We start from the raw sequence: 26,686 nt of genomic DNA, 5'->3' as shown, positions 1-26,686 counted from the left end.
TTTTTGGGGAAGTAATCAGTAATTAGTTACTGATTACTTTTTTCAAGTAACTTGACCAACACTGGCTATGACTGCGTGCGGGTTACCAGCTGGCTTTCTCAGGATAGGGCTCCTGTGTGAGCGGTCGACAATAACGTCTTTATCCATACCCAGCACTTCACGTAGTAGCACGGATACGGCCGTGGAGGAGCTCGAGTCCAGGCCCTCTGGGATCCCTATGATGTGGATGTTAGCTCTCCGCTTCCTGCCTTCATCACATTTATCCTTCAGGTCAGACAGCTCCTCCTTCATACTCTCTACTGTAGACTGCAGGGTGGTCACCTCATCGCTCCACATTGACAGCCCATCCTCAGCTTCTTTCACTGTAACCTTTACTCCATCAACTTCGCCGCACGTCGCCGCCATGCTGTTAGCGATCTCATTTCTCAGTCCTTGCACGTCAGCCCTTATATTGTCAAAATCTTCTTTCAATGCATTTCTGACTTCTTCTTTTAACAGCGTACTAATGTCCTCTTTAATGGATTGAAGAAGCTCCAGTTTTAGAGCAGTAGGATCCACATCACGCGCGTCTGTTGAGTCTGCTCTTCAGCGGCCGTAGAGCTGGACGCTGCCCTTTGGCCATCATCGATACTCTCGCCCGAGATCGCACCGGGGCTAAAATATTCACCTGCTCAGCTGTTTTTGATCAGTTTGAGCCTGTGTGGTTTGATCAGGTGGAGGAACGATGTGATGCTATAAAGACATCATCTTGTCCAAATGATGTTGTTCCAACACGTGTTTAAAAAGATTTTAAAGGTTGTTGGTTCCGACATCTTAGCGATTTTTAACAGCAGTCTTAGTTCAGGTGTTGTACAGCCTGTTTTAAACATGCTGTTGTACAGCCTGTACTAAAAACCTGATCTGGATCCTCTGTCCGCTCAAACTTCAGGCCTATTTCAAAGCTTCCCTTCCTGTCGAAGATTTTGTAAAAGATTATATTTGTTCAGCTGCAATCTGTTGTAAAGGTTTCAGTCTGGTTTTAAAGCTCTTCACAGTACTGAAACTGCACTTTGGAAAGTTCTTAATGATCTTTTATCAGCCACTGATCAGGAGACTCAGCTGTGCTTTTGGATCTGACCGCTGCCTTGACCACAGCATCTTGACCTCACCATTGGAGCATGGCGGCATCAAGGGCGCTCTATTAGACTGGTTCAGCTCTTTTATTAAATCGCATTATTACATTTGGGGCTTATATTTGACGGCAATTTGAAAAACAGCTGAGCTCAGTTGTACAGCGGTCTTTCTTCAAACTGAGGCTTTTATCTAAGGTGAGATCATTTCTATCTTTTAAAAACCTTGAACGGGCGATCCACGTTTTCATGACGTCCCAGCTGGATTATTGTAACTCCTTATATGTTGGAGTTAGTGGGACCTGCCTGGCAAGACTGCAGCTGGTCCAGAAAGCTGCAGCTCGTCTTCTGACACAAGCTCAAAGACATTTATCGTCCCAACAACCATATATACGCTGGTCCCTCACTGTAACACAGTTCACCTTTGGCGGCCTCGCTGTTTCGCTGATCTTTTTTGTGCAATTTTGCATGCTTTTGTTTTTTACAGCGCGTTGTGTTCTGCGTCCTGATTGGCTGTAGACCATTGTCAGCCAATCTCGTGCCGTGTCTCCTGTACAGTACAGAATGTGTTCAAATTTACAGCAGTGTGACTCTGCAGTGCTGCACTGTATGTTTGCACGTTTTGTCCCCAACAAACAACAATGATGACGAGACGTTTTGCACCTGTGGTAGCAGCCAAAGGCAGAGGAAGATGCTGACCATCATAGTTTCAACAAGGAGGCAAAAAGGTTGTAACTGTCCACAACAAGAACATCGTAAGGATGGAGTCAGCTTTGGCTTTGTGGCTCAGTGACCGCAGGAAAAAGAACATCGTGCTGGACACCAACATTATCTGCAGAAAAACTCAAAAGCTTTATGAAACTTTACCTGACAGCGAGGAGCCCAGGCCATGGACGAGTGCTCCTCACACAGAAGCTCATTTAATGCCAGCAAAGGCTGATTTGACACATTTCAGAAACACTTTGCTTTCACTCTTTAATAATGAACTTATTTTTCTATGAAGGTTTGAACTTTGTTTAAACAAGAGAGAAAAGTGTGAAAATGTTCATGCCTGTCTGAGAAAAGTGTAGAAAGTGTGCAGTGAGGGTTTAACCGCCTTAAAACTTCTATAATACTTGTAAAACATAAAGCTGCTACTTCATTCTGAGACTTATTTTTAGAACGTAACTCGATAAACGAGCGACCGCAGTAATGTATTGTGTTTATTTTGAAAACTCTCAACAGGATCTTCAGATTTATTTTGAAAGGTTTATCTGGAAAACACAAACACATAAGCAGGAAACAAAGAGCGTGATATGAAACGATAGACGTTTTCATATGGTCATCATATATACATCGTTCTATCGAACAGCCCCAGCTCCTGCTGTCAGTCTCTGTAAATCTGCTCTTAAAACACATTTGTATTCACTGGCTTTTAATACAGCATGAGAGTTATTTGATATTTGATGTGTGATATTAATATTAGGAGTTATTTTAATAGTTATCTTGGATTCTTGTACAGCACTGTGGTCAACGCTGCTGCTGTAATTAATGTGCTATAAACACATAAACAATCTGCAGTTAAACATCCAAAACTAAAGATGTGATCGCTGCCTTTAGAAAATGTGCTGATGCACAAGATATCAGCTCCATTAAGGTGGAATGTGGCCGTGTTAGAAACATGTTGGAAGAAGTTTGAAGCTGAAACTGTGAAGCTGAGAGTGAAAGAGCTCCAGCGTCTGTCACAGGAAACTTTCTTATTTCCACACTGATGAAAGCATCAAGCTTTGATTTCCTGCTGCTTTTATTGAGTCACACTGTGAAACTGAGCCACAGCTGAACCAGCATCCCTGTACAGCAGACACTTACAGCGCTTGGCTGCTTCCATTGGACCCTCTGCACAGAGCTTCAGTTTCCTCTTCTGGTCCCAAAGTGCAGAACAACAAGGTTTCAAACAGCTTCGTTCCAGCAGCATCAGCCACAGACATGCAGAGAGAATCCTTTGGTTGCGTTGTGTGTTTGCATATCTGCTGTCTGTGTTGCTTTGTGAGGATGGATCATCTCCTGCAGCTCCAGATAAACAAGCTGGACCTGAACCTGGTAGCTTCACTTAGAAGACACTTGTGACGGGAACGTGTGAGAAGTTTTGTGCAGACAAGTGTGGATTTAGAGTGTGGGACGAGCTCTCCACAGTCTTTGTGGAGATCCACATTCTGCATACTGCCTGTGAGAAGCTGCAGACATTTGTCCTCCAAATCCACTGAGCAGCTGCTCGTGGTGGTATTAGCTTCATGTGTGCGTGTTAGCATGAAGCCTCGGTCACACTCTGGACACGGACAGCTGGACGCCTGATGGACGAGTCGTCCGTCCTGTTAAACTTCTTTGAGCATGAGAATAGCATGAGAAGCTCAGTGGACACTGTTCAGTGTTTTAACTCTCGCTTTCACTTCAGCTTCACCAACAACAGCACAAGCAGAGCAGCCCACTGCCTGCATGGCTGGGACAGCGCCCCCTGGTGACTGTAAACCACTACAACATGTAGACGGCCGTCTGCAGGCTGGATGTAGCACCACCGCAGAGACGTGCTGCAGCTCTGTTTAGTTACCCAGCTGACAGCAGAGGCTGTAGTTTACTGTTACCAACATGGAAAACTGAAGCTTCACCAGCTGGAGCTACAGAGCTGGAGAACAAAGGAGACTGAGAGGCCAGAATGATGTGGGAGGAAACATCAAGAGCCTGTTTGAAAGGAGACACATGTGGATGCTGTGCCAGTCTGTGGTCTGTCAGAAGTCAGCTGAGTCACACTGCAAGAAGCTGCAGAATCTCAGAGGAGGAGATTTGGAAGTGTTTGTGGGACAAACTGGACTCAAAGAAAGAAGATGTTTGTGAAGTCTTTGGTGGAGGTGAGCAGTGTGAAGCAGAACACATGCAGATGAATCAGGAGGTCAGCATCAGTGTCTCCTTGTGGTGGACGGTAAAAGAATCAGAGCCAACGCTCCCGTCCACCCTCGGCATGAAGCAGTGCTGTTTCTGAAACAGGAGGACAAGTCCAGAGAAGACAGAGGAAGCAAAGATGAGGGTGGGACAGGACAGCAGGACTTCCTTCACACCTGCAGCTCCATCACACTGCTGTAGCTCCTCTTCATCACACATGTACCTGCAGCCTGTCTTCAAGTCCAGGAGTCACCTCCACACAGTGTAGAAGCCTCCTGTGCAGACCATGGAGTCCAGCCTCTGTCAGGGAAGTCGGCACTAAAGCCTGAAAGACTTCAATCTGTCTCTGCTCCACCCGAGAAAGACCAGCACCGTACTTGTTGTGCATTCAAGGAGGGAACATCAGCGCTGCATCGTGGGAACAACACCGCAGGAACAAAGACACAGCACGGCCGATGAAGGACGAGGACAAAGGAAAGGTGAGTGAGAAGACCCTGGTGGTGTGGACGGACCTGCAGGGGCTCCAAGACTGAGGAGCAGAGACGTCCATGTACCAGCTGAGGATGCTGCAGTGATCCAGGGAGCTCGGTCCAATCTGAGGCCGTGTGAACTACGTGGACCACAGTTTCTTCACAGACTTCAGCCACGTGAACATCTGGAGATCCAACAGTGCACGAGCTGTGAGCCATCAGCTGTTTCTCTCATCAGCTGCTGTAATGAGAGCTGCTGGAATCATCTCGAGCAGCAGGAAATCACTGATGTTGTTTCTAAACAAAGATATGGGACTGAGCTCCGCTGAGCTCCTTCTACTTTCATCCAGATAGAAACTGCTACAGTCTGCTGATTATTGCTTTGCCTCCATCACACAAGCTCTTTATCCTGTTCTTCACTCTCATTGGTTCTTTGTCTGCTTGTTTTTACAACAGTAGTCTTCTGATTGGTCAAAGGAGACAATCAGCTGTGACTAAATGTAGCTCCTACAGCAGTGATGGGAATAACTACTGAAGCTAATCCAGTATCAAAGCTCAGGAATCAGCAGCTCCCACCTCGTTTTCTTTCAACAACTATTTTTAGCTGCTGTGTTTTTGTGTTTCTGCAGACCTCAGACATCCTGCTGCTCTGGACAACTTTTTCATTCTTTTGTATCATTATTTTGCTTTTCTTTTATTATTATGTTATATGTATTAATATGTGAAACACTTATTCTTTGTGTTTTTGCTTTGCTCCTGTCAAACTGCTTTAATAAAATCTGCTGCAGTCTAAACTGTGGACGTTCCCTTTTTAACCCTTTGTGAAACAATAAAGGTTTAAATCTGAGTATTCATCTATGTTAGTGTTTAATGGGTCTAATAGGTTGCTTTGGCCTTTCCCAGTAATATCTTCCCTTGCAGTCTGTGGTCCAGGCTTCTAAAACCATCCCAGGTTAACAAGAACTACAATCTAGAGGAGAGCTGCCATAACAGGTGTGACTGATGAGATCTGACCTGCAAGGTTACTCAGGTTTGTTTGTATCAGGACAAGCAGGGAAGCCGCCTGGACGTCAAAGTAGTTAGAGCTGGGCGAGTGTCCTCACCCACATCGGCTTCACAACTCTGCATCATCTACTGAGTAAGACTCAGAGCATCAGAGATTAGAAGGTCTACAAAGAGCTGAACCAGACTTCCTGTATAAAGGTTTTAGTTCCACAGATCGACAGTGTCAGCACAACTAAAACGTGGAGACTGACCTCAGAGTTTCAATTTGATGTTGTGGATTCTCCAGAAGAACACACAGCTGCTTCACTCCTGAATCCTGCAGCTTGTGGTAGCTCAGCTCCACCTCTCTGGGATACGAAGGGTTGAGCTTCAGCACTGCTTCCAGATAATCACAGCTGATCTCTGACAAATCACAGCGCTCCAATCTGTATAAAGAATGAAAGATGTAAGTTTATTAGACAAAGAGCTTGAAATCATTCAGTGTTTCATCATCTGTTCAGAGCTGAAGAAGGTTCAGAATGTAGAAGTTTAGAAAATGGAAACTCCAAACAGCTGAAGCCAACAGGAAGCAGCTTCAAACAAACACAACAAGAGAAAAAACTCTGAATGTTTCACATTAAAGTCGTACATTTCTAACAAGAGTGTTTTAAAGACAGAGTCACTGATGATCATCTTCTGCCCAGTAAAACTTTGGTTTTCCACATGTGAGTGTTAATGATGCACAAAGACTGTGAGTGCAAAGAGGGAGCGAGGAGGATGACAGAGAGATGGTACAGGAGCATCAAGAACCCGGCGAGGAAATGAGCAGAAGGACTTTGGAGCCTGTTGGATTGAAGCTTTCACAGAGACGTGTTTGACTGGACACCACCAGGACAGACTTTTAATCCCAGGATTTGGATGAGCTTTCTGTCTTTATGGTCACAAATGATGCTGTAACTCTGTGAATGTCCTGGAACTGTCAGCAGTGTGGTTACGTCCTTTTGACCTGAGTTTCCACAGCTCTTATAACAGCAGTGTACATTCAGACTGAGACACGCTTCAGTCTGTATGGACCTGTTTCTGTAGCTGCCACCATCATACTACATGTTTGTACATCAGCTTATCAAATCCTGTCTGCTGTCTTCATTTATTACTCTTCACCTGCTTCACTGTCACTGTGTGGGCGGAGCTGCCTAAGCCCCGCCCACACACAGACACAGCTCCTCTCTAGAGTTAAACTTCTGCTTCATCTCCGCCTCTTTTCTTCATCCTCCACCTCTCTTTTCTCTTCTTCAGTGTTCTGCAGCCACAGAGCCTCACAGCCGTTAGCACGCCCATACCTGAGCAGCTAGCATTACCCAGCATGCCGTGCAGCAGTGTCAGTTTGTAAATGTGCAAGAATTCCTGCTCCAAACTGTTTCACAGAGTGCTGTGTGCCGTGACCTTTGACCTGCTAAAGACAGTCAGCTGTGGATTATTCATTGTTGTGTCTGATACTTAGAACTGTGAGGAAGAAGCTACACAGTTAATCAGGGTCCCCTCTCTCTGAATTAGGAAAGGTGGGCAGGCCGCGTGTGGGCCGCGGGCCATACGTTGAGTATCACTGTTTGAAATGTGAACATTGTTCTGCTGCAGTCAATGGACTAAACCAGAGAAGAAGAAAACAGACTTTACCATGAAGATCCTCAGTGTGGATCAGTATAATATCAGCCTGATGTCTGCAGTTTAGTGTCAGCACAACTTTCACATCATATTCATCTCAGCACAACTAAAACATGCTGACTGACCTCAGAGTTTCAAATCGACATCGTGGATTCTCCCGAAAATCACACAGATGCTTCACTCCTGAACCCTGCAGGTTCCTGTAGGTTCCACTCAGGTCCACCTCTGTGGGATACGAGGGGTTGGACTTCAGTGCTGCTGCCAGATAATCAAGGCCAATATCTGACAAACCACAGCTCTTCAATCTGTATAAAGAATGAAAGATGTAAGTTTATTAGACAAAGTGAAAGTGGACAGCTCACAGATCCTGAAGCTGCAGGTTTCATCTGTCTCCAACCAAAACTGAGTGAAGCAGCAGCAAAAGAAGATCCAAACTCTGCTTCATGTTTGATAAATATGCTCATGAATTCTCTCTGACTTTGGCTGTTCCTGCCTGCACAGCTCTCTCTCTCTCAGTGTACTCCAAGAACAGCTTCAAACATCTGTTTCTGCATCATTCACTGTTTATTAGCCACCAGTCTGCTGTTGTGTTCAGTGCTGTCGGCCTCTGACAGTAAAGCCTCATTTCTGCTGTTCCATGGAAACTTTTTAAAATGATGACAGATTACAAACTCTCAGCTGTGTCTGTAATCAAACCTCTGTAACTTTGCTTCACTTCAGCAGCATCAGCTCATGTTCATGGTTTGCTTCAGTTTTTGATCGACTGCAGAATATTTTGAAGGTTATCTGCTATAAAAAGCCAGAAGAGGAAAATCTGCTTCATGTGTTTCTGTTTGATCCTCAGTGACTTTGACACAAAGGCCTCTGCTGTGATGATCACACCTCTGATCAAGTCTCACAGTGTCACAACTGATAAATGATCAGAGTTAGAATATTTCTGACTGTCTGCTGTGTGCCGTGACCTTTGACCTGCTAAAGACAGTCAGCTGTGGATTATTCATTGTTGTGTCTGATACTTAGAACTGTGAGGAAGAAGCTACACAGTTAATCAGGGTCCCCTCTCTCTGAATCAGGAAAGGTGGGCAGGCCGCGTGTGGGCCGCGGGCCATACGTTGAGTATCACTGTTTGAAATGTGAACATTGTTCTGCTGCAGTCAATGGACTAAACCAGAGAAGAAGAAAACAGACTTTACCATGAAGATCCTCAGTGTGGATCAGTATAATATCAGCCTGATGTCTGCAGTTTAGTGTCAGCACAACTTTCACATCATATTCATCTCAGCACAAATAAAACATGCTGACTGACCTCAGAGTTTCAAGTTTACATCCTGGACTCTCCAGGAAATCACACAGATGCTTCACTCCTGGATCCTGCAGCTTGTTGTTGGAGCTCAGGTCCAGCTGTCTCAGATGGGAGGGGTTGGACTTCAGTGCTGCTGCCAGATAATCACAGCTGATCTCTGACAAACCACAGCTCCTCAATCTGTATAAAGAATGAAAGATGTAAGTTTATTAGACAAAGTGCTTGAAATCATTCAGTGTTTCATCATCTGTTCAGAGCTGAAGAAGGTTCAGAATGTAGAAGTTTAGAAAATGGAAACTCCAAACAGCTGAAGCCAACAGGAAGCAGCTTCAAACAAACACAACAAGAGAAAAAACTCTGAATGTTTCACATTAAAGTCGTACATTTCTCATAAAAACAGGACAAAGACTTGAAAAAGTCGTGTTTTTCCTTCCAGGAACCACATGGCTTCACTTTTAAAGGTGAAGTGTGACAGAAATGGACATATTTGAAGTCCAACACCTTTTTCCAGTCACATTATTAAAGCAGACAAACTACAAGCTCATTTTCATTCCAACAAGTCATCTTCTGACCTGGACTAACAACACTGGTCTCTATGTGCAGCTGGCTGTGAGACCAGTGCTCAGGGAGCGTCTACAAAGTGCAACACTGAAAGAACATCACACACTCATTTGCTTCCAGCACTTTCACACAAACATCTACTGTCATTATTGTCACCAAACTCTGTGGATCCTTTATTGCAAATTCAAATGGGATCAAATGGTCAGACAAAAGAGGGTTATGAGGAAATATGATGAAATGTTGTGTATTAGCAGCAAGTTATTGAATCATTTTCCTCAGAAACCAAACAAAATGATTGACAAACATGTTTTTACAAACTCAGTGTTGGACTTGGATCAGCAGGATAAGCTGATGTTTAAAGGCATTTGAGTCTCGCTGTATGAGAGTCCAGTTCTTACTCAATATTTATGGATGATGTTCTTTCAGTGTTGCACTTTGTAGACGCTCCCTGAGCCTCACAGCCAGCTGCACATGGACCAGCTGACATTACCCAGCATTAGAGGCGGCTGTAAAAAATTCATGTTCCCATTTAAATGGTTTTAATTTGAATAAAACGATGTTGATTCATTCAATCCTGAATCGATGTTTAATATAAATGTATTTTGCCAGAATCTCAGGTTAAAGCTCACAAACTATTTCAACAAGCAGCAAACAGCTAAAACAGTAAATGAGAGCAGCTAAACACACAAAGATGGAAACACAGAGCGTGGATCGTTCACTCCACGGCACGTACACGGACACGCCGTCGGGGCTGAAAGTGGACAGCTCACAGATCCTGAAGCTGCAGGTTTCATCTGTCTCCAACCAAAACTGAGTGAAGCAGCAGCAAAAGAAGATCCAAACTCTGCTTCACGTTTGATCAATATGCTCATGAATTCTCTCTGACTTTGGCTGTTCCTGCCTGCACAGCTCTCTCTCTCTCAGTGTACTCCAAGAACAGCTTCAAACATCTGTTTCTGCATCATTCACTGTTTATTAGCCACCAGTCTGCTGTTGTGTTCAGTGCTGTCGGCCTCTGACAGTAAAGCCTCATTTCTGCTGTTCCATGGAAACTTTTTAAAATGATGACAGATTACAAACTCTCAGCTGTGTCTGTAATCAAACCTCTATAACTTTGCTTCACTTCAGCACCATCAGCTCATGTTCACATGTTGCTTCATGGTTTTCATGGTTGATTTACTTCATTTTTTCAAAAATGACCTCTGACAATTTTTAAAATGATGACAAAGTGGAAAACACCGAGCTGTGTCTCTAGTCAAAGCAGAGATGGAACGATGCCACTTTTAATGTCCGATATCAATATGAATCCAATATAGTCGATTTTATAATCAAACGTTTTTTTTATATCTTGCTGCATTTTGTATAAGTTCATACTCAAGTTTAAAAAATCTAAACACTAAAGCTGTTCAGTTATACCTGTCTGCAAAAACACACTGCAGCCAAAACATTAGACAATACTGATCTTTGTATTTAAACTTTTATCAGAACTTTAAATATAAGTATTTAAAGTAATATTCAAAAGTCATTTAAATCAGTTTGATGCAGACGTCAAAAACTCTGGTTGTGAATAAAAGAAGTGCAACATCAGCACAAAATAATGTTTCTATTGAACAACTAACACAAACAGGTTGTAGAATGGAGCCTTTTATACTCACAGCTGAACAGAAACAACATCCAGAGTGGAAAACAGTGCAAACAACTGCAAACAGGCTTCATGACACTCATGTTTGATCAGGATGGATGTCAGTGTGAGCTGTTTCTATCACATTTAACCTCACAATCAATTTGGTCTCATTTCTATACAAAACTTAACACAAGTATGAAAAAAGTGTTTTTGATTGTTTTGTTTTTTGAACCATGAAACTGTTTAACAACACAGTTTGTTTCAAAGTCAAACTTGAGTCTGTCCATCGTTCGGTCAGACTGAGCGATGACAGCACACAGACGTAGACAACAGCTCTCTCAAACACCAAACTCAGGTCCTGTTGATGCTGATATACAGTGACACAGTTACATGGGTGATTCATCCTTTTAACTTTATCTTTAAACAGCTGCAGCTGTCACTGACAGCACATGTGGTACTTTAACCTTTGGACTGTTTTCATCAGTTAATTTTGGAGTTACTACAAAGAGTGAAGCTATAGGATGATCTGTCTGCTGTCACTGGGTGGTGCAGAGGTCTGAATCTGAGGACGGCTCCTGTAATCACAACGAGAACACAATCATCACAAACTGAAATATAAAGTTTATCTCTCAAATCTGAAATAAAGCTGATCCTTCTGTCCTCACACACTCGGGAGTGTTCTTCTCTTCTCTTACATTTTTTCAGTCCTACAGTTCTGCTGACAGCTGACATATGAGCTGTTTATTTAAAAAAAAGCCTTATATACGAACAGATGTTCCTATATAATGTTCACCTTTGAGTTGTTGGAGCTTTATAAATGGACATCTGCAAAGATGAGATGATGGAGCAGGTTTCAGTCCTGGTTCAGTCTGCTGCTGCATCCTGGTCACAACATACAGAGGTGGTATCAGCACTGGTATCAGCACTGGTATTGAAGAAGAAATATTAATGCTTCAAACTATTTGTCTTAAAGGATGGAAGCTGTACAGAGTTCTGCACATGTGTCTTTGTGAACATACCTCATTAACAATATTTCAGACAGTTTTTTAACCTGAATATTTGCAACAAACTCAGTATAAAAAATACAGTGAGTGCTAAAAAATTAATCAGTGGAAAAATTAAACAAACATTTTAACTTAAGCTGCCAAGAGGAAGTCGTTGGTTTCAGTAAATATCGGGCTACTTTGTATCAATAGGTAACTTCACATCTGAGCAGACAAGTATCACATGTGGAGTTCCCCAAGGTTCCATCTTGGGACCCCCTCTGTTTAACATTTACATGCTCCCACTGGCACAGATTATAAAGAACAACAAAATAAACTACCACAGCTATGCAGATGACACACAAATATATATCACAATGTCACCAGGAGACCGAGGCCCTGTACAGGCTCTTGGTAAATGCATTGAGGAAATTAATGACTGGTTGTGCCACAATTTTCTCCAGCTAAACAAAAACAAAACTGAGGTAATAGTCTTTGGCACCAAAGAAAAACGATTACAGGTCACCAGAGAACTTCAATCTATACACCTAAAAACCACAAACCAGGCGAGAAATTTGGGTGTAGTGATGGATGCAGACCTAAACTTAGAAAAACACATTAAGACAATAACTAAGTCAGCTTACTATTTTGTTTGCTTGTTTTAATCAATTTTAAATCATGCTTTTTATTTGTTTTTGTTTCTAATGTCTCTGTAAAGCACTTTAAATCACCTTGTTGTTGAATTGTGCTATACAAATAAACTTGCCTTGCCTTTGCTATTTGATCAGTTTTTACAGATTAATGAGGAGTTACTTAAGTGCCAGGTTTTTAAAGTTGGTGTTACTGTCTTTACGCATGTGGAGACTGAAAACATGGTGCTGTTTAATAAGATATTTAATATTCAGCTCTGCACAGGAGCTGCAGCGGGGTGCAGCCTGTTGCCTTTACAGTATAACACTTGTAATAAAAGTACAGTAACGGTAATTAGTGACTGAGTAGCCCGGGGCGTTTCTCTTGATTTCTGTAGTCAGGGTAAATTCATTCACCTGCACGGGTTAGCTAAACAAACCCTGACGGCCGAGTGCTCATCTTAGCTAGCTAGGTCTCAGGACCGAGCTAAGGACGGTAGTTACGGAGTAGCTTACAAACACGTTTAACTTACCGAAAAAGTGCAGCGGGGCCTCGGGTCCTTCTGTCGGGTAGCCCAGTTTACTGAAGAACACCTCAGGCTGTCAGGTTAAAACACTCGGTCATGTCTTCGTAGCGTAAAGGCAGGCCGTCCTCTCAGAGCCTACGCTCTATCTGCTATTCCCGAACAGAGATACGCAAGTTTCTCCGTGACTACAGCTGCCAGTCAAAGCTGCTATGATGACGTTACACCCCATTTTAACATCACCGCTGTCGGAATTAGAATCAAACTTGGACATAAATCAGCGTGATGAGAACTATTGATAAGAAAAGAAAGAATCTTTGGAAAAATATCTGAGGAGAATAAATTTATTTTAGTCTGACCCCAGTCCCATCCGCTAACATGGAGGAGGCGGGGTTTATGACCTATACTGCAGCCAGACACCAGGGGGCGATAGAGGTGTTTTGGCTTCGTTTTTGGGGAGCTGTAACTTCGTTCTGCATCCTCCTGACGACCCGGACTTCGTGGTCTATGTGGGCCGGGTCCTCAGAAGGTCGGGTAGGCCAGAAGTAAACGAGTATGAAATGGGACAGTCTAGCCTTCAGATTAGCATCACCGCTGTCTCGGTGGAGTTTAATAAACTCAGCTGTCTGCTCCTTGCTATCTAAAATATAACAGGACACTGGAGTAAACTCTCGACCATCTCACACTTCTGCTTAATCAGTTTTCTGTTTGACGTTTATTCAGCTGTGTGAAAACCACCCGGGGGATTAATAAAGTGGCTTGTAAAAGTATTTGGCCCCCTTGAACTTTTCCACATTTTGTCACATTACAGCCACAAACATGAATCATTTTTTATTGGAATTCCAGGTGAAAGACCAACACAAAGTGGTGCACGCGTGAGAAGAGGAACGGAAATCATACATGATTCCAAACATTTTGTACAAATAAATAACTGCAAAGTGGGGTGTGTGTAATTATTCAGCCCCTGAGTCAATACTTTGTAGAACCAGCTTTTGCTGCAGTTCCAGCTGCCAGTCTTTTAGGGTCTGTCTCTACCAGCTTTGCACATCTACAGACTGAAATTCTTGCCCATTCTTTTTTGCAAAACAGCTCCAGCTCAGTCAGATTAGATGGGCAGCGTTTGTGAACAGCAGTTTTCAGATCTTGCCACAGACTCCTGATTGGATTTAGATCTGGACTTTGACTGGGCCATTCTAACACATGGATATGTTTTGTTTTAAACCATTCCATTGTTGCCCTGGCTTTACGTTTAGGGTCGTTGTCCTGCTGGAAGGTGAACCTCCGCCCCAGTCTCAAGTCTTTTGCAGACTCCAAGAGGTTTTCTTCCAAGATTGCCTTGTATTTGGCTCCATCCATCCATCTTCCCATCAATTCTGACCAGCTTCCCTGTCCCTGCTGAAGAGAAGCACCCCCAGAGCATGATGCTGCCACCACCATATTTGACAGTGGGGGTGGTGTGTTCAGAGTGATGTGCAGTGTTAGTTTTCCGCCTCACATAGCGTTTTGCATTTTGGCCAAAAAGTTCCATTTTGATCTCATGTGACCAGAGCACCTTCTTCCACATGTTTGCTGTGTCCCCCACATGGCTTGTGGCAAACTGCAAACTGGACTTCTTATGGTTTTTTGTTAACAATGGCTTTCTTCTTGCCACTCTTCCATAAAGGCCAACTTTGTGCAGTGCACCACTAATAGTTGTCCTATGGACAGATTCCCCCACCTGAGCTGTAGATCTCTGCAGCTCGTCCAGAGTCACCATGGGCCTCTTGGCTGCATTTCTGATCAGCGCTCTCCTTGTTCGGCCTGTGAGTTTAGGTGGACGGCCTTGTCTTGGTAGGTTTACAGTTGTGCCATACTTCCATTTCTGAATGATCGCTTGAACAGTGCTCCGTGGGATGTTCAAGGCTTGGGAAATCTTTTTGTAGCCTAAGCCTGCTTTACATTTCTCAATAACTTTATCCCTGACCTGTCTGGTGTGTTCTTTGGACTTCATGGTGTTGTTGCTCCCAATATTCTCTTAGACAACCTCTGAGGCCGTCACAGAGCAGCTGTATTTGTACTGACATTAGATTACACACAGGTGCACTCTATTTAGTCATTAGCACTCATCAGGCAATGTCTATGGGCAACTGACTGCACTCAGACCAAAGGGGGCTGAATAATTACACACACCCCACTTTGCAGTTATTTATTTGTAAAAAATGTTTGGAATCAAGTATGATTTTCGTTCCACTTCTCACGTGTACACCACTTTGTGTTGGTCTCTCACGTTGAATTCCAATAAAATTGATTCATGTTTGTTGTCAGGCTATCAGGATGCTGAATTCACTCCCTGCTCTCACACACCAACTCCAGAGCTGCATTCATCTTTTCCCTCTGAACCCCCCAAACATACAAACCCTGAGCCACCACCATTACCCTTTCACTGACTGCCCCACTCCACCATTTGACCCTTAGAACTGAAGACGCTTCTCTCATAAGAGGTGAAACATCTTCAAGGAAACTTAAAGAAGTCCAGACACTTTTCTTTCCAAGCTCCTTACACTACGGTGACATGGATGTCTGAGAACCTTCACAGACTGATTTTACAAGAACAACTTGTGTCAAAAATCCCTAGCAGTGCCTCTCTGTCACACACACAAATCACTACAGTTACAAATTTAATAACTTAAAAAACCTCAGAAAAACAGAACTGAGCAAAACAAACAAACAAACAAACCAGAGACCAGGTAAGAACATTGAGGTTTAAATTTATAATCTTAAATACTTATATGCTGATTATATTGCTTTATAAGAAAGGCCCAACTCTGAGTACACTCTGTGCCGACAGGACTGACAGGAAATTACATGCTTTTTCCGGTGAAAAGTGAAACTAAGCAGAGTGTTTGATCGAAACTTAAAGTGTGTGTGACGTCTATATAAATGACTAGGCTTCCTGTTTTGTGCTTCAGACCTGGGGTTGTGTGTTCAGGTCTCCATATACTGATATGTAAAATAAAGATCATTTTTAAAGTAAAAAGACCACTTTTGAGCTGCGTCTTTTTGGCCGTAAAGAATACCAAAAGAACCGGAATTTAATAACATTAAAAGCAAACAATAAATGAGCAAAGTAGTGCATGATAAATATAGATGACAAATACAAAGTGCAATATAGAAACACTGGGTAAAAAGAAATGAACAATTAAAAAGGAGGATAAAAGATGTGAGCAGTAGTTAAACAGTAGAAATAAATATATAATAAACAAACAAAAATAGATAATAAATGAAAGCCAGGTCTGAAAGGTGAGTTTGGCTTTAAAAGCATGAAAACACACTGCTGTCTTCAGGAAGGCTGCTCCAGTAACAGAAAGTCATCTACATGTGGGTTTAGTTCTGACTTTAGGGACGAGTAAAAAAATAAAATAAAATAAAAACATCTGTCCAGACAACCTGACAGTCAAAAATATAAACTCAGGAACTTAAAAGGAAAATTGTGCTGACTTTGAACGTCCACATCAAGATAAACTTACAGATTTAAGAGTCAAAAAGTGTCAAAAAGTCTGTATCCTTACCTGAGAGTTTCAAGTTTACAGTCAGGACTCTTTAGTCCAACACACAGCAAATCCAATTCTGAATCCTGCAGGTAGTTCGAGCTCAGGTCCAGCTCTCTCAGATGATTGGATGGGGAGCTGAGAATTTCAGACAAAGCTTCAAAGCTTCTTTTTGAGAGTTTACAATCTCTCAGCCTGAGGAAGAATAACAATGGAGACATATTCTTTTATTCATCTAGCATTATTGAACATATTTGTTCATAGATTCACTTACAGCACTTTCTTGGATGCTTTGACCACTGGCAGTAGCTTCAAAAATGCCTTCTCTGAACGGGAGTATTTCTTCAGGTCGAACTCATCCAGATCTGATGACAGTAAGATGAAGACCAGAGCCGACCACTGAGCAGGAGACAGTTGATCTGTGGAGAGACGTCCTGATCTCAGGGACTGTTGGATCTCCTCCACTAGAGAACGATCATCCAGTTCATTCAGACAGTGGAACAGGTTGATGCTTTTCTCTGCAGACAGTTTCCCACTGAGCTTCTTCTTGATGTACTGGACTGTTTCCTGATTGGTCTGTGAGCTACTTCCTGTCTCTGTCAGCATGCATAGAAGATCCTGATTGGTCTGCAGTGAAAGACCCAGGAGGAAGCGGAGGAACAAGTCCAGGTGTCCATTTGGACTCTCTAAGGCTTTGTCCACAGCACTCTGGTAGAAGTCTTTTACAGTAAGTGTTTTCTGGAAGATTTTAAAGCGAGGAGATTGTTTCTTAAGCAGGTTGACTCCAGAGTTGATGAAGGTCAGATAGACATGAAGAGCAGCAAAGAACTCCTGAATGCTCAGATGGACGAAACAGTAAACGACACCGGTGAACATGTGACACTCATCAGCTTTAAAGATCTGTGTGAACACTCCTGAGTACACTGAGGCTGCTCTGATATCGATGCCACACTCTGTCAGGTCTGATTTATAGAAGATCAGGTTTCCTTTCTGCAGCTGATCAAAGGCCAGTTTTCCCAGAGACTCAATGATCTTCCTGCATGACTCTGTCTCAGCTCCTCCATCATACTTGATGTCCTTCGTTTTTAGGTGAAATAGCACAAGGCGTAGGTAGAGCTCTGTGAGAGTCTTAGGCAGATCTTTGCTCTCTTTGTTCTTCATGACAAACTCCAGAACTGTAGCAGTGATCCAGCAGAAGACTGGGATGTGGCACATGATGTGGAGGCTTCGTGATGTCTTGATGTGGGAGATGATGCTGCTGGCCTGCTCCGAATCTCTGAATCTCTTCCTGAAGTACTCCTCCTTCTGTGGGTCAGTGAACCCTCTGACTTCTGTCACCATGTCAACAATGTCACAAAGGATCTTATTGGCTGCTGCAGGTCGTGTGGTTATCCAGAGGCGAGCAGAGGGAAGCAGTTTCCCCCTGATGAGGTTTATCAGCAGCACATCCACTGAGGTGGACTTTCTAGGGTCAGTCAGGATTGCAGTTTTGTGGAAGTCCAGAGGAGGTCGACACTCATCCAGACCATCAAAGATGAACACAACCTGGAAGTCTTCAAAGATGTAGATTCCTGCTTTTTTGGTTTCAGTAAAGATGTGATGAACAAGTTCCACCAAGCTGAACTTTTCCTCTTTCAGCAGATTCAGCTCTCTGAAAGTGAATGGAAACATGAACTGGATGTCCTGGTTGGCTTTGTCTTCAGCCCAGTCCAGAGTGAACTTCTGTGTTAGGACTGTTTTCCCAATGCCAGCCACTCCCATTGTCAGCACTGTTCTGATTGGTTTATCTCTTCCAGGTGGGAGTTTAAAGATGTCTTCTTGTCTGATTGTTGTTTCTGGTCTGTCTGGTTTCCTGGATGCTGTTTCAATCTGTCTGACCTCATGTTCATCATTGACCTCTGCAGTCCCTCCCCCTGTGATATAGAGCTCTGTGTAGATCTGACTCAGGAGGGTCGGGTTTTCTGTTGTAGAAATCCCCTCGAGCACACACTGGAACTTCTGCTTCAGGTCTGACTTGAGTTTGAGCTGACACTCAGTGAGAATCTCTGCATGAATAAACAGCAAATGACACAAATGAGAAAACTGCATTCTGGTTACTGTGGTTATGTGTTCAGTTCACTGGACTCTTGGTGTCATGATCCGAGTGAGTCTGAGTAACTTTCCACAGCATCAGCTCTCCTCGCCTGGGTGGAGCCCTCCTCACTCCTCCCTGCTCCTCACCTGTTGCCAATTACTCCGGCAGTATTTATGAGCAGCACTCACAATGAACCTTCTCCAGATTGTCTGCTTACCACAGTCAGTTCTCTGCCTCACATTTTGTCTTGTGCTCCTCAGCTTGTTTCGCGTAACCCTCTTCCACCTTCTTCCACATGTTTGCTGTGTCCCCCACATGGCTTGTGGCAAACTGCAAACGGGACTTCTTATGGTTTTCTGTTAACAATGGCTTTCTTCTTGCCACTCTTCCATAAAGGCCAACTTTGTGCAGTGCACCACTAATAGTTGTCCTATGGACAGATTCCCCCACCTGAGCTGTGGGATGTTCAAGGCTTGGGAAATCTTTTTGTAGCCTAAGCCTGCTTTACATTTCTCAATAACTTTATCCCTGGCCTGTCTGTTGTGTTCTTTGGACTTCATGGTGTTTTTGCTCCCAATATTCTCATAGACAACCTCTGAGGCTGTCACAGAGCAGCTGTATTTGTACTGACATTAGATTACACACAGGTGCACTCTATTTAGTCATTAGCACTCATCAGGCAACGTCTATGGGCAACTGACTGCACTCAGACCAAAGGGGGCTGAATAATTACACACACCCCATTTTGCAGTTATTTATTTGTAAAAAATGTTTGGAGTCATGTATGATTCTCGTTCCACTTCTCACGTGTCCACCACTTTGTGTTGGTCTCTCATGTGGAATTCCAATAAAATTGATTCATGTTTGTGGCTGTAATGTGACAAAATGTGGAAAAGTTCAAGGGGACCAAATACTTTTGCAAGCCACTGTAAAAGACAAACCTGAAAACATAAGGACAGCGGGGAATACACAGAGATGACACAAAGAAGGCTGGATAGAGAGACGCGTAGTAACACTGATTAACACAGTAATGCAGACGACACAACGAGGAACACAGGCAGACACACACTATAAATACACACAAGGTAATGAGGGAATGACACACAGGAGGGGAGCACAGCTGATCCTAATTCACAAGACGAGACACAAACCTTCAAAGTAAAACAGGAAACAGACTGTTTTACAACACAAACTCGGGGACACGAACAGAACACAGAGGAAAGACACAGGTAGAGATCATAAAACACTAAACACCAGATTCAACCCTAAGAACTAATACAAAATCAGAATTAACACAAAGTACACAAGGTGATACCAAAAATGAAGCAAAACGCTGAACGACCCAGGACCATGACAGAACTAGTTTTTCAGCGTCACTCTGAGACAGGATATTTCTAACTTTAGAGATGTTGCACAAATGGAAGAACGCAGTCTTACATATTTGTTTAATATGTGCGTTGAAGGACATGTCCTGGTCAAAAATGACTCCAAGGTTCCTCACAGTGTTACTGGAGGCCAAGGTAATGTCATCCAGAGTAAGAATCTGCTTAGATACCATATTTCTAAGATTTTCAGGGCCGAGTACAATAACCTCAGTTTGATCTGAATTAAGAAGCAGAACGTTAGCGGCCATCCAGGTCTTTATGTTTTGTTTTGTTTTTTAAATGAACTTTATTTAGAACAATAACAATGACAATCTCAAAGAGACAAGCGACATATTAAATCAATTAGAACAGAATCACATCTCCTGTACACCACAATGAAATCGACAATAACTGAAAGTAAACATACATACACACACATATATATATACACATACACATATATACATATATATGCATATACACATGCATACGTTCACATCCATATACACACATCTACATAATAATAATATAAAAAGATAAATAACCAATACAAAAATAAATAACAATAAAAAAAGAATGAAAAAAAAGGAACAGAAATAAAGAAGACAAGGGGGATCATAAAATCTCTAAAAGTGAGGTTCCATAAACAAGACACATAACTTAAATAAGGGGCTAAGAAAAATCAAACTCTTCTAAAAATCTATGCAATTTGATTGCTTGGGGCTTATTTATTAGCTTAAGAGATTTACGGAACAGGGAGAGGTCGTTTTTAAGAGCAGGCCATGAAGGGGGGGATTTAGCATATCGGCATTTATGTATGTAATACTTTGTTATAATAATGAGATTGTTAACTAAAAACTCACTATTTTTGTCCTTAAGGATTACTCCAATTTGAATATTTTGAAAAGACCAAAAATCAATATATCCATACTGGGACAATATTAGGACATGGAGAGATTTCCATAAATTCTGGATTGTCACGCATCCATAGAACATGTGCTCTGTTGTTTCCGAAGTTGTTTTACAAATATAACAGTTGTCTAACACAAATTTAAATCTGTCTCTCATAAATTCATTGGAGGGGTAAATATTTTTTGTAGTTCTAAAATGGACTTCTTTAAATTTGGGGGGAATTGGAAAAGTTAAATATTTGGTTCTGATCAACGAGATCTCAGATTTGTTATAATCTTTAAAGACGAGTGAATGTTTTGTCCTACCTGGATATAAGGTGTTAACCAAATACCTCCTCAAAAATTGATTATTGCATTTTCCATTAACCAAGTCAAGACCATCTAGTTTAACTTTATGTAAATTTGGAGTCTGTATATTTGAAAAATTGTTCTTTATCGTATTTACAAGGACTGTTGGGATATTCTGTGAAACCTTTTTATAGAGCTCGAACGAGCAACTCATGTCATATTTCTCATTAAGCCTGTTTAATTCAAGTATATCTCCATTTTCATCCATTATATGTGTCACAGACCAAATTTGTTTTGTCATCCATTCTTCCACAAACATAGATTTCCCCCGATTCAATATCACCCTATTATTCCACAATGGAACATTGTGGGGACTAAAGTTATGTTTAAACATTAATTTCCAATTTAACAAAACTTGTTATGAAATTAAAATTCACCTTATTGATGTCTTTTATAATTCTTGGTGGGATGGCTAGGGAATAAGCTGGATAGATTAATCCGGACAAAGATTCAACCTTGGTCAACATTATCCTGCCCAACAACGTTAAATCTCTCTGTAGCCAATGGTTTAGAGTTTTTTTGCATTTGTCAATTGTATTCTGAATATTCTATTCTTCACTATCAGCCATGCATTTAGTTATCCAGATTCCAAGATATTTGATTTCATTTTTGACAGGTACATCATACAAAGAAGAGTGAGAACAATTGTGGATACTCATGAGTTCACATTTGTCCAGGTTCAGGCGTAGTCCAGAAGCATCAGAAAAGATCTTTATTGTATCTAAGGCCAATGGAATTCGTTCTTTATTTTTTAGAAAGATTGTTGTATCATCGGCAAGCTGACTTATTATTAATTTGTGATTATTTATGTCTAATCCTTTGATGTTTGAGTTTATGACAGTAATAGCAAGTAATTCAGTGGCTACAATGAATAAAAGAGGTGAGATGCTGCAGCCCTGCCTGATACCCCTCTCCACCCTGAACCTGGGACATGTGCCTTCTAAAAGAGAAGCACAAAAGTGTGTTCAATAGAATCAAATGCTTTATGGAAGTCCAAGAACAACATAAAACCATCATGCTTAGTTAGGTAATTGTAATCGATAAGGTCCAAAACCAAGCGGATATTGTTTTGGATCAACCGTCCTTTGAGAAATCCTGATTGTGTTGGGCTAATTATTTCAGAAATACCTGTTTTTAGTCTTGTTGCTAAAACTTTTGTAAAAACTTTGTAGTCTGTATTTAAAAGTGTTATAGGTCTTAGATTACTTAGTTTTTTCTTATCTTTCCCCGGTTTTGGAATTAATTTTATAACTCCCTGTTTCATTGTTGTCATAAGCTCCTTTTGATTTATACATTCATTTAACGCACTGAATAATAGTAATTTTAGGTCTTCCCAAAAGTGCTTATAGAAATTAGTTGTTATACCATCTGGTCCCGGTGAGCGATCAGATGCCATGCTCTTAATAGCAAAATCAAATTCTTCTATAGTCAGGTCTCCATCACAAATTTCTCTAAAATTATCATCAATTACTGGAATCCAAGTACTGATTTTGTCAAAGAAGGAGGTGACATTTTGTTCTGAGTATGAAGACTTATAAAGGTTACTGTAAAAAGTAAATACTTCATTTGAAATGCGTTTAGGGTCTGTACATTCCTCTCCATTGATTAGTAGGTTACATATTGAGTTATATTCTTGTCTACGTTTTTCTAGATTGCAAAAATAGGCAGTGTTCTTTTCACCCTCTTCTATCCACTTGGCTTTGGATCGCAAATAAGCAGCCTTGGCTCTATAAAGGTCCATTTCGTCCAATTTAGATTGTAAATTATTAATTTTTCCTTTTTCTTCCTCAGTCCAATTCAATTTGCCATAAAGATTCATAAGTTCTTTTACTACATTTGATTCCTCTTCTTTTCTTTGTCTGTTTAACTTTTTACCGAATGCAATTGAGGTTTTTCTGATTCTAAATTTAAGATATTCCCATTTGAGCATCGGTGTATTGATGGCTTCATTATTCTGGATATCTAAAATTAATTTTTTAATAGAATTACAATACTCCTCATTTCTCAGCATCTGACAATTAAATTACAATAATTCTTAAATGTGTTGTTTTGGTCTTTGCTTTGTAGTCTCAGAATAATGGTGCAATGGTCACTTAAGGGACTGTTAGAGATGACTGTTTCCTTAACATATTGTAAAATTGAGTTGGATACCAACCAATAATCAATACGTGGCCTGCTTTGACCATTAGGTTTGTGCCAGGTGAATTGTTTTACATCTTCGTTTAACACTCTCCATATATCTATTAATTTAGTATCATTAGCGAATTTTTCAAATATTGGGTTTTTATGTTCTCTTGAAAATTTTGAAGGCCATCTATCCAACCATTCATCAGGAGTCACATTGAAATCACCTCCAACTACTATATAATCAGTAGGGAATTTGGTATAAAGTTCCCTTATAACTGTAGAAATTTGATGCAGCAGGTTCTTATTCTCTTGATCATTGTTGTATCCATAAACATTAACCAAAATAATCAGAGTATTATCAGTATTTAACACACAGGCAACCCAATGTCCATTTTTGTCTGCCATGTGGCACAAAAACCTACCAGGACATCTGTTGAAACAAACAGCAACCCCAGCCGACCTCTTTGTACCATGACTAAAAAACATTTTATCTCCCCATTGTTGTGACCAAAATTTCACATCAGATTCCTCAGAATGAGTTTCCTGGAGAAAAAAACAATTTGCCTGTTGCCCCTTGCAGAACGGAAAGACAGCTTTGCACTTAATTGAGTCTTTAAGTCCCCTTGTGTTAAAGGAAAAAAAAGAAATATTATTTTTTAATTGGAACACAGAACACATGAACAGCTTTAAAGAGGAAGTTTAGGAGATGGAGTAGGAAAATCTTGAGGTAAAAGTCCCATCATCCGAAATGTTCCACTGTATACAGTATTCCTTTCGTAGTCAGATGTCAGCCCATACCTGGAGTCTCTACCCTGATGCGTTTGCCTTCTATGAAACCAAAAGGGCCCCTGAAGCCTGCAGCCTTGCCTTCCTTCCGAGCCTGGTCGATTTTTGGCCACAACGCTTGTCTGGATCTCCAGTCCTCTGGGGTCAGGTCTTCAGCAAAGCGGATGCCTTCTTCTTTGAACACGGGAGAAGCCTTTGTTCGCCTCCAGATGTCATCTCTCACGGCACGTCTCACAAACAGAATAATGATTTGTCGATGCTTATTCTCCACCGCTCTTCCCACTCTGTGGACAACATCAACTGCGTTTTCCATCTTCATCTTCCTAGAAGGATTGCTCCATCGGAGCTGGGTAGTCATGCTCGCTGTTTCTCTGGATTGTAAAAGGGAGGTTTTTCCACTGCCAGAGGTTTCGTGTTGTTGGTTTTCTTCATGTTCGGGCTGAAACGTCGTCAATATAGCTCAAAGGAGTGGATTTTATAACTTCAAGATTAAAACATCGGGACTTTAGTGAGGAGTTCAGACGGATGAGACTGCTCAGTCCGCCATCTTGCCCGCCCCCCTATCCAGGTCTTTATGTCTTTAAGACATTCCTGCAGTTTAACTAATTGGTGTGTGTTATCTGGCTTCATGGACAGATAGAGCTGGGTGTCATCTGCATAGCAGTGTAAATGTATGCTATGTCTTCTAATGATACTGCCTAAGGGAAGCATGGTAACGGGAGCGTTGCCAGCAGAAGGCTGAAGTGGAATCTCCCAGAAAGCTGCAGAAGAAAAAACATGAGCTGAAATGGTGGATTTCAGTCAAATAAGGAGAACTGTGGCTTTCCTCCAACGTTTGACCAATCACCTTAGTGTCCTGTTTATCAACCATAATAAAAAACATTTACTGTCTGGGCATTTTTTTGTTTGGGTCTCCAAACAGCAGAAAGAAATGGCAGCCATTTATTTTAACCTTTGCCTTCAACTGGTAAATAGATTTAAGAAAAAGCACTTTGATCATATTTGTGACGTGTCCCAAACTGTTGTTGTCGCCTCATTTATGTTGATAAAACAGCTCTAAAACCAATCTGACAATATAAATCTGTAAAATGGGCTGAAAACCTGCTGCTGGTCCCATTTTAATCAAACCAACCCAAAGAGCAGATATTCATGTGTACACAGGAGGTTATTTGTGCAGATGCATAAAACACAAACTGTTGGCTTTCTGCAGTCTCTCACTCCTGAAAGTGTTGGCAAGTGTTTTGGATTTATTATTTATATGGATGCTTATGGCACCTGTGTAATGTTAACTAATGTTTTTATTGTTTGTGTGTTTTTTGTTTAGTCATTCCCTGACTTACCTTTGGGTTCTGGGATGGTTTTATTTAAATTCTCCAACAGATCATTCCTGTTTAACCTCCCCAAAAGATTTTTAGCGACTTCAAAAGTGTTGATAGAGTAGGTATCAAACATCAGATCCACTACGTTCGTCCTCTCTGCTTTCTCCAGTTCACTTTCTGGGATTGCTGGTAAACCTTCTACAGACCCGTTCTTCAGATGCCACTTAAATTCTTCAAAGTCATCACGTCCCAAATCCTTCAAAGTCCCCAGAAGGATTTCTTTAGGTGTCGTCATCTTTTACCCTGTAAGGATCCGATAAACAAAGACTGTAACAACAGATGGAGAGGTAATTGTCTGATTTATCATAATTTAACTTGATTCTAACAGCAGTTCATCACTACCACCAATAAATTTCTAAGGCTCAGAATGCAACAAAATTGCACATAAAGAAGCACATAGAGAAGTATCCAAGTAACACTTTGCTACAATATAAAACAAACTATTATAAATAAAGAAAATATATAAACTAAATATATACACTACCCATCAAACGTTTTAGAACAGCCATATTTTTCCAGTGTTTTTGTCACGGTTTGCGAGCCGTGTGTAAATTATTAAAGGACCCTTTATGCAGGCAGCTCAGATGCAAGTGAGTTTATTCATCAGATGGTGATACAAACAGAAATGGCGAAGGTGAGCATGGAAACTAAGCAAAAACCTAACCTACAGTACACGAATATGAAGAAGTACACGAAGGGAAGATGAAAACACGGAACACAAGGGGTGGGAGCAAAGCACCACAACACATCACTATATAGTAGTGATGTGACGTTCTGTATCGAGGCTTCGAAGCTTGTGTCGAGTAATTGAGGGAGAGTTTCCGCGATGCGCGTATCGAGGCTTGCTTCATTTATGGGAGGAGCTGAAAATGATGACGTCCGAAGCCTTGCTGCACCACGTGACTGGTTCATGAAGTGGTTCGAACTTTGCCGCGAGATATGACAGCGATATAAACCCCTCAGACTTCATTCAAAATGTAGGTGTTTGATGGAGAGTTGCGGTTAGTGAGAGTTTGGAGACAGTTTGGAGGTTTATGAGAGTGAGGAGAGAAAGTCAGGAGAGAATGGAGCCAGTTAAGAAGGGGAGGATGTCCTTCCCTGTGTGGGAACATTTTGATCTTATTCCTCCCAACAAGGTATGTAAATTTCTACAGAAGATGTATTTTCATAATACTGATGGTGCAATACAATTTATGTTAAGCGGCTTTACTTTTGTACAAGGTGAAGTGTTTGCTATGTGCCAGGGAGCTGGGATATAACAACAACACCTCATCCATGCTTAGGCACTACAGAGCTTTGCATGAGAATAAGGGGAACACCGACTGTGGAGCAAGACCAGGTGAGCATCAAATGCCATGATAATATAGCATGCTGTAATGTTACTAAATGATATAACAATATTATACAG

The 26,686-nt window shown here is 41.5% G+C and overlaps 2 protein-coding genes across 2 annotated transcripts in view; both read right to left on the bottom strand.

Annotated features, from left to right (window-relative positions):
* Positions 1–26,686, bottom strand: part of LOC146548073 (NACHT, LRR and PYD domains-containing protein 3-like) — a 432,988-nt gene that overhangs the window by 18,078 nt on the left and 388,224 nt on the right. The gene's annotated exons all lie outside the window — the stretch shown is intronic.
* On the bottom strand, positions 16,560–25,513 carry LOC146548092 (NLR family CARD domain-containing protein 3-like). The gene is made up of 2 exons (XM_085266220.1): positions 25,240–25,513; positions 16,560–18,334 (listed from the first exon to the last, which is right to left on the bottom strand). Exons 1-2 carry the CDS (start codon positions 25,511–25,513, stop codon positions 16,560–16,562), a joined length of 2,049 nt encoding a protein of 682 aa, XP_085122346.1.

This window comes from Mchenga conophoros, linkage group LG23, assembly GCF_057382185.1.
Source record: "Mchenga conophoros isolate Kocher_MC1m ecotype Shallow Benthic linkage group LG23, M_conophoros_male_GT1.1, whole genome shotgun sequence".
Lineage (NCBI taxonomy): Eukaryota > Metazoa > Chordata > Actinopteri > Cichliformes > Cichlidae > Mchenga > Mchenga conophoros.
The sequence above is the reverse complement of the archived record's forward strand: the minus strand, read 5'-3'. Positions and strand labels throughout refer to the sequence as shown.

Coding starts and splice junctions, on each gene's coding strand:
- LOC146548092 (XM_085266220.1), bottom strand. CDS start 25,513: ATGACGACACCTAAAGAAATCCTTCTGGGGACTTTGAAGGATTTGGGA. Junction 18,335..25,239: donor AACCATCCCAGAACCCAAAG/GTAAGTCAGGGA, acceptor TTATTCATGCAG/AGATTCTCACTGAGTGTCAG.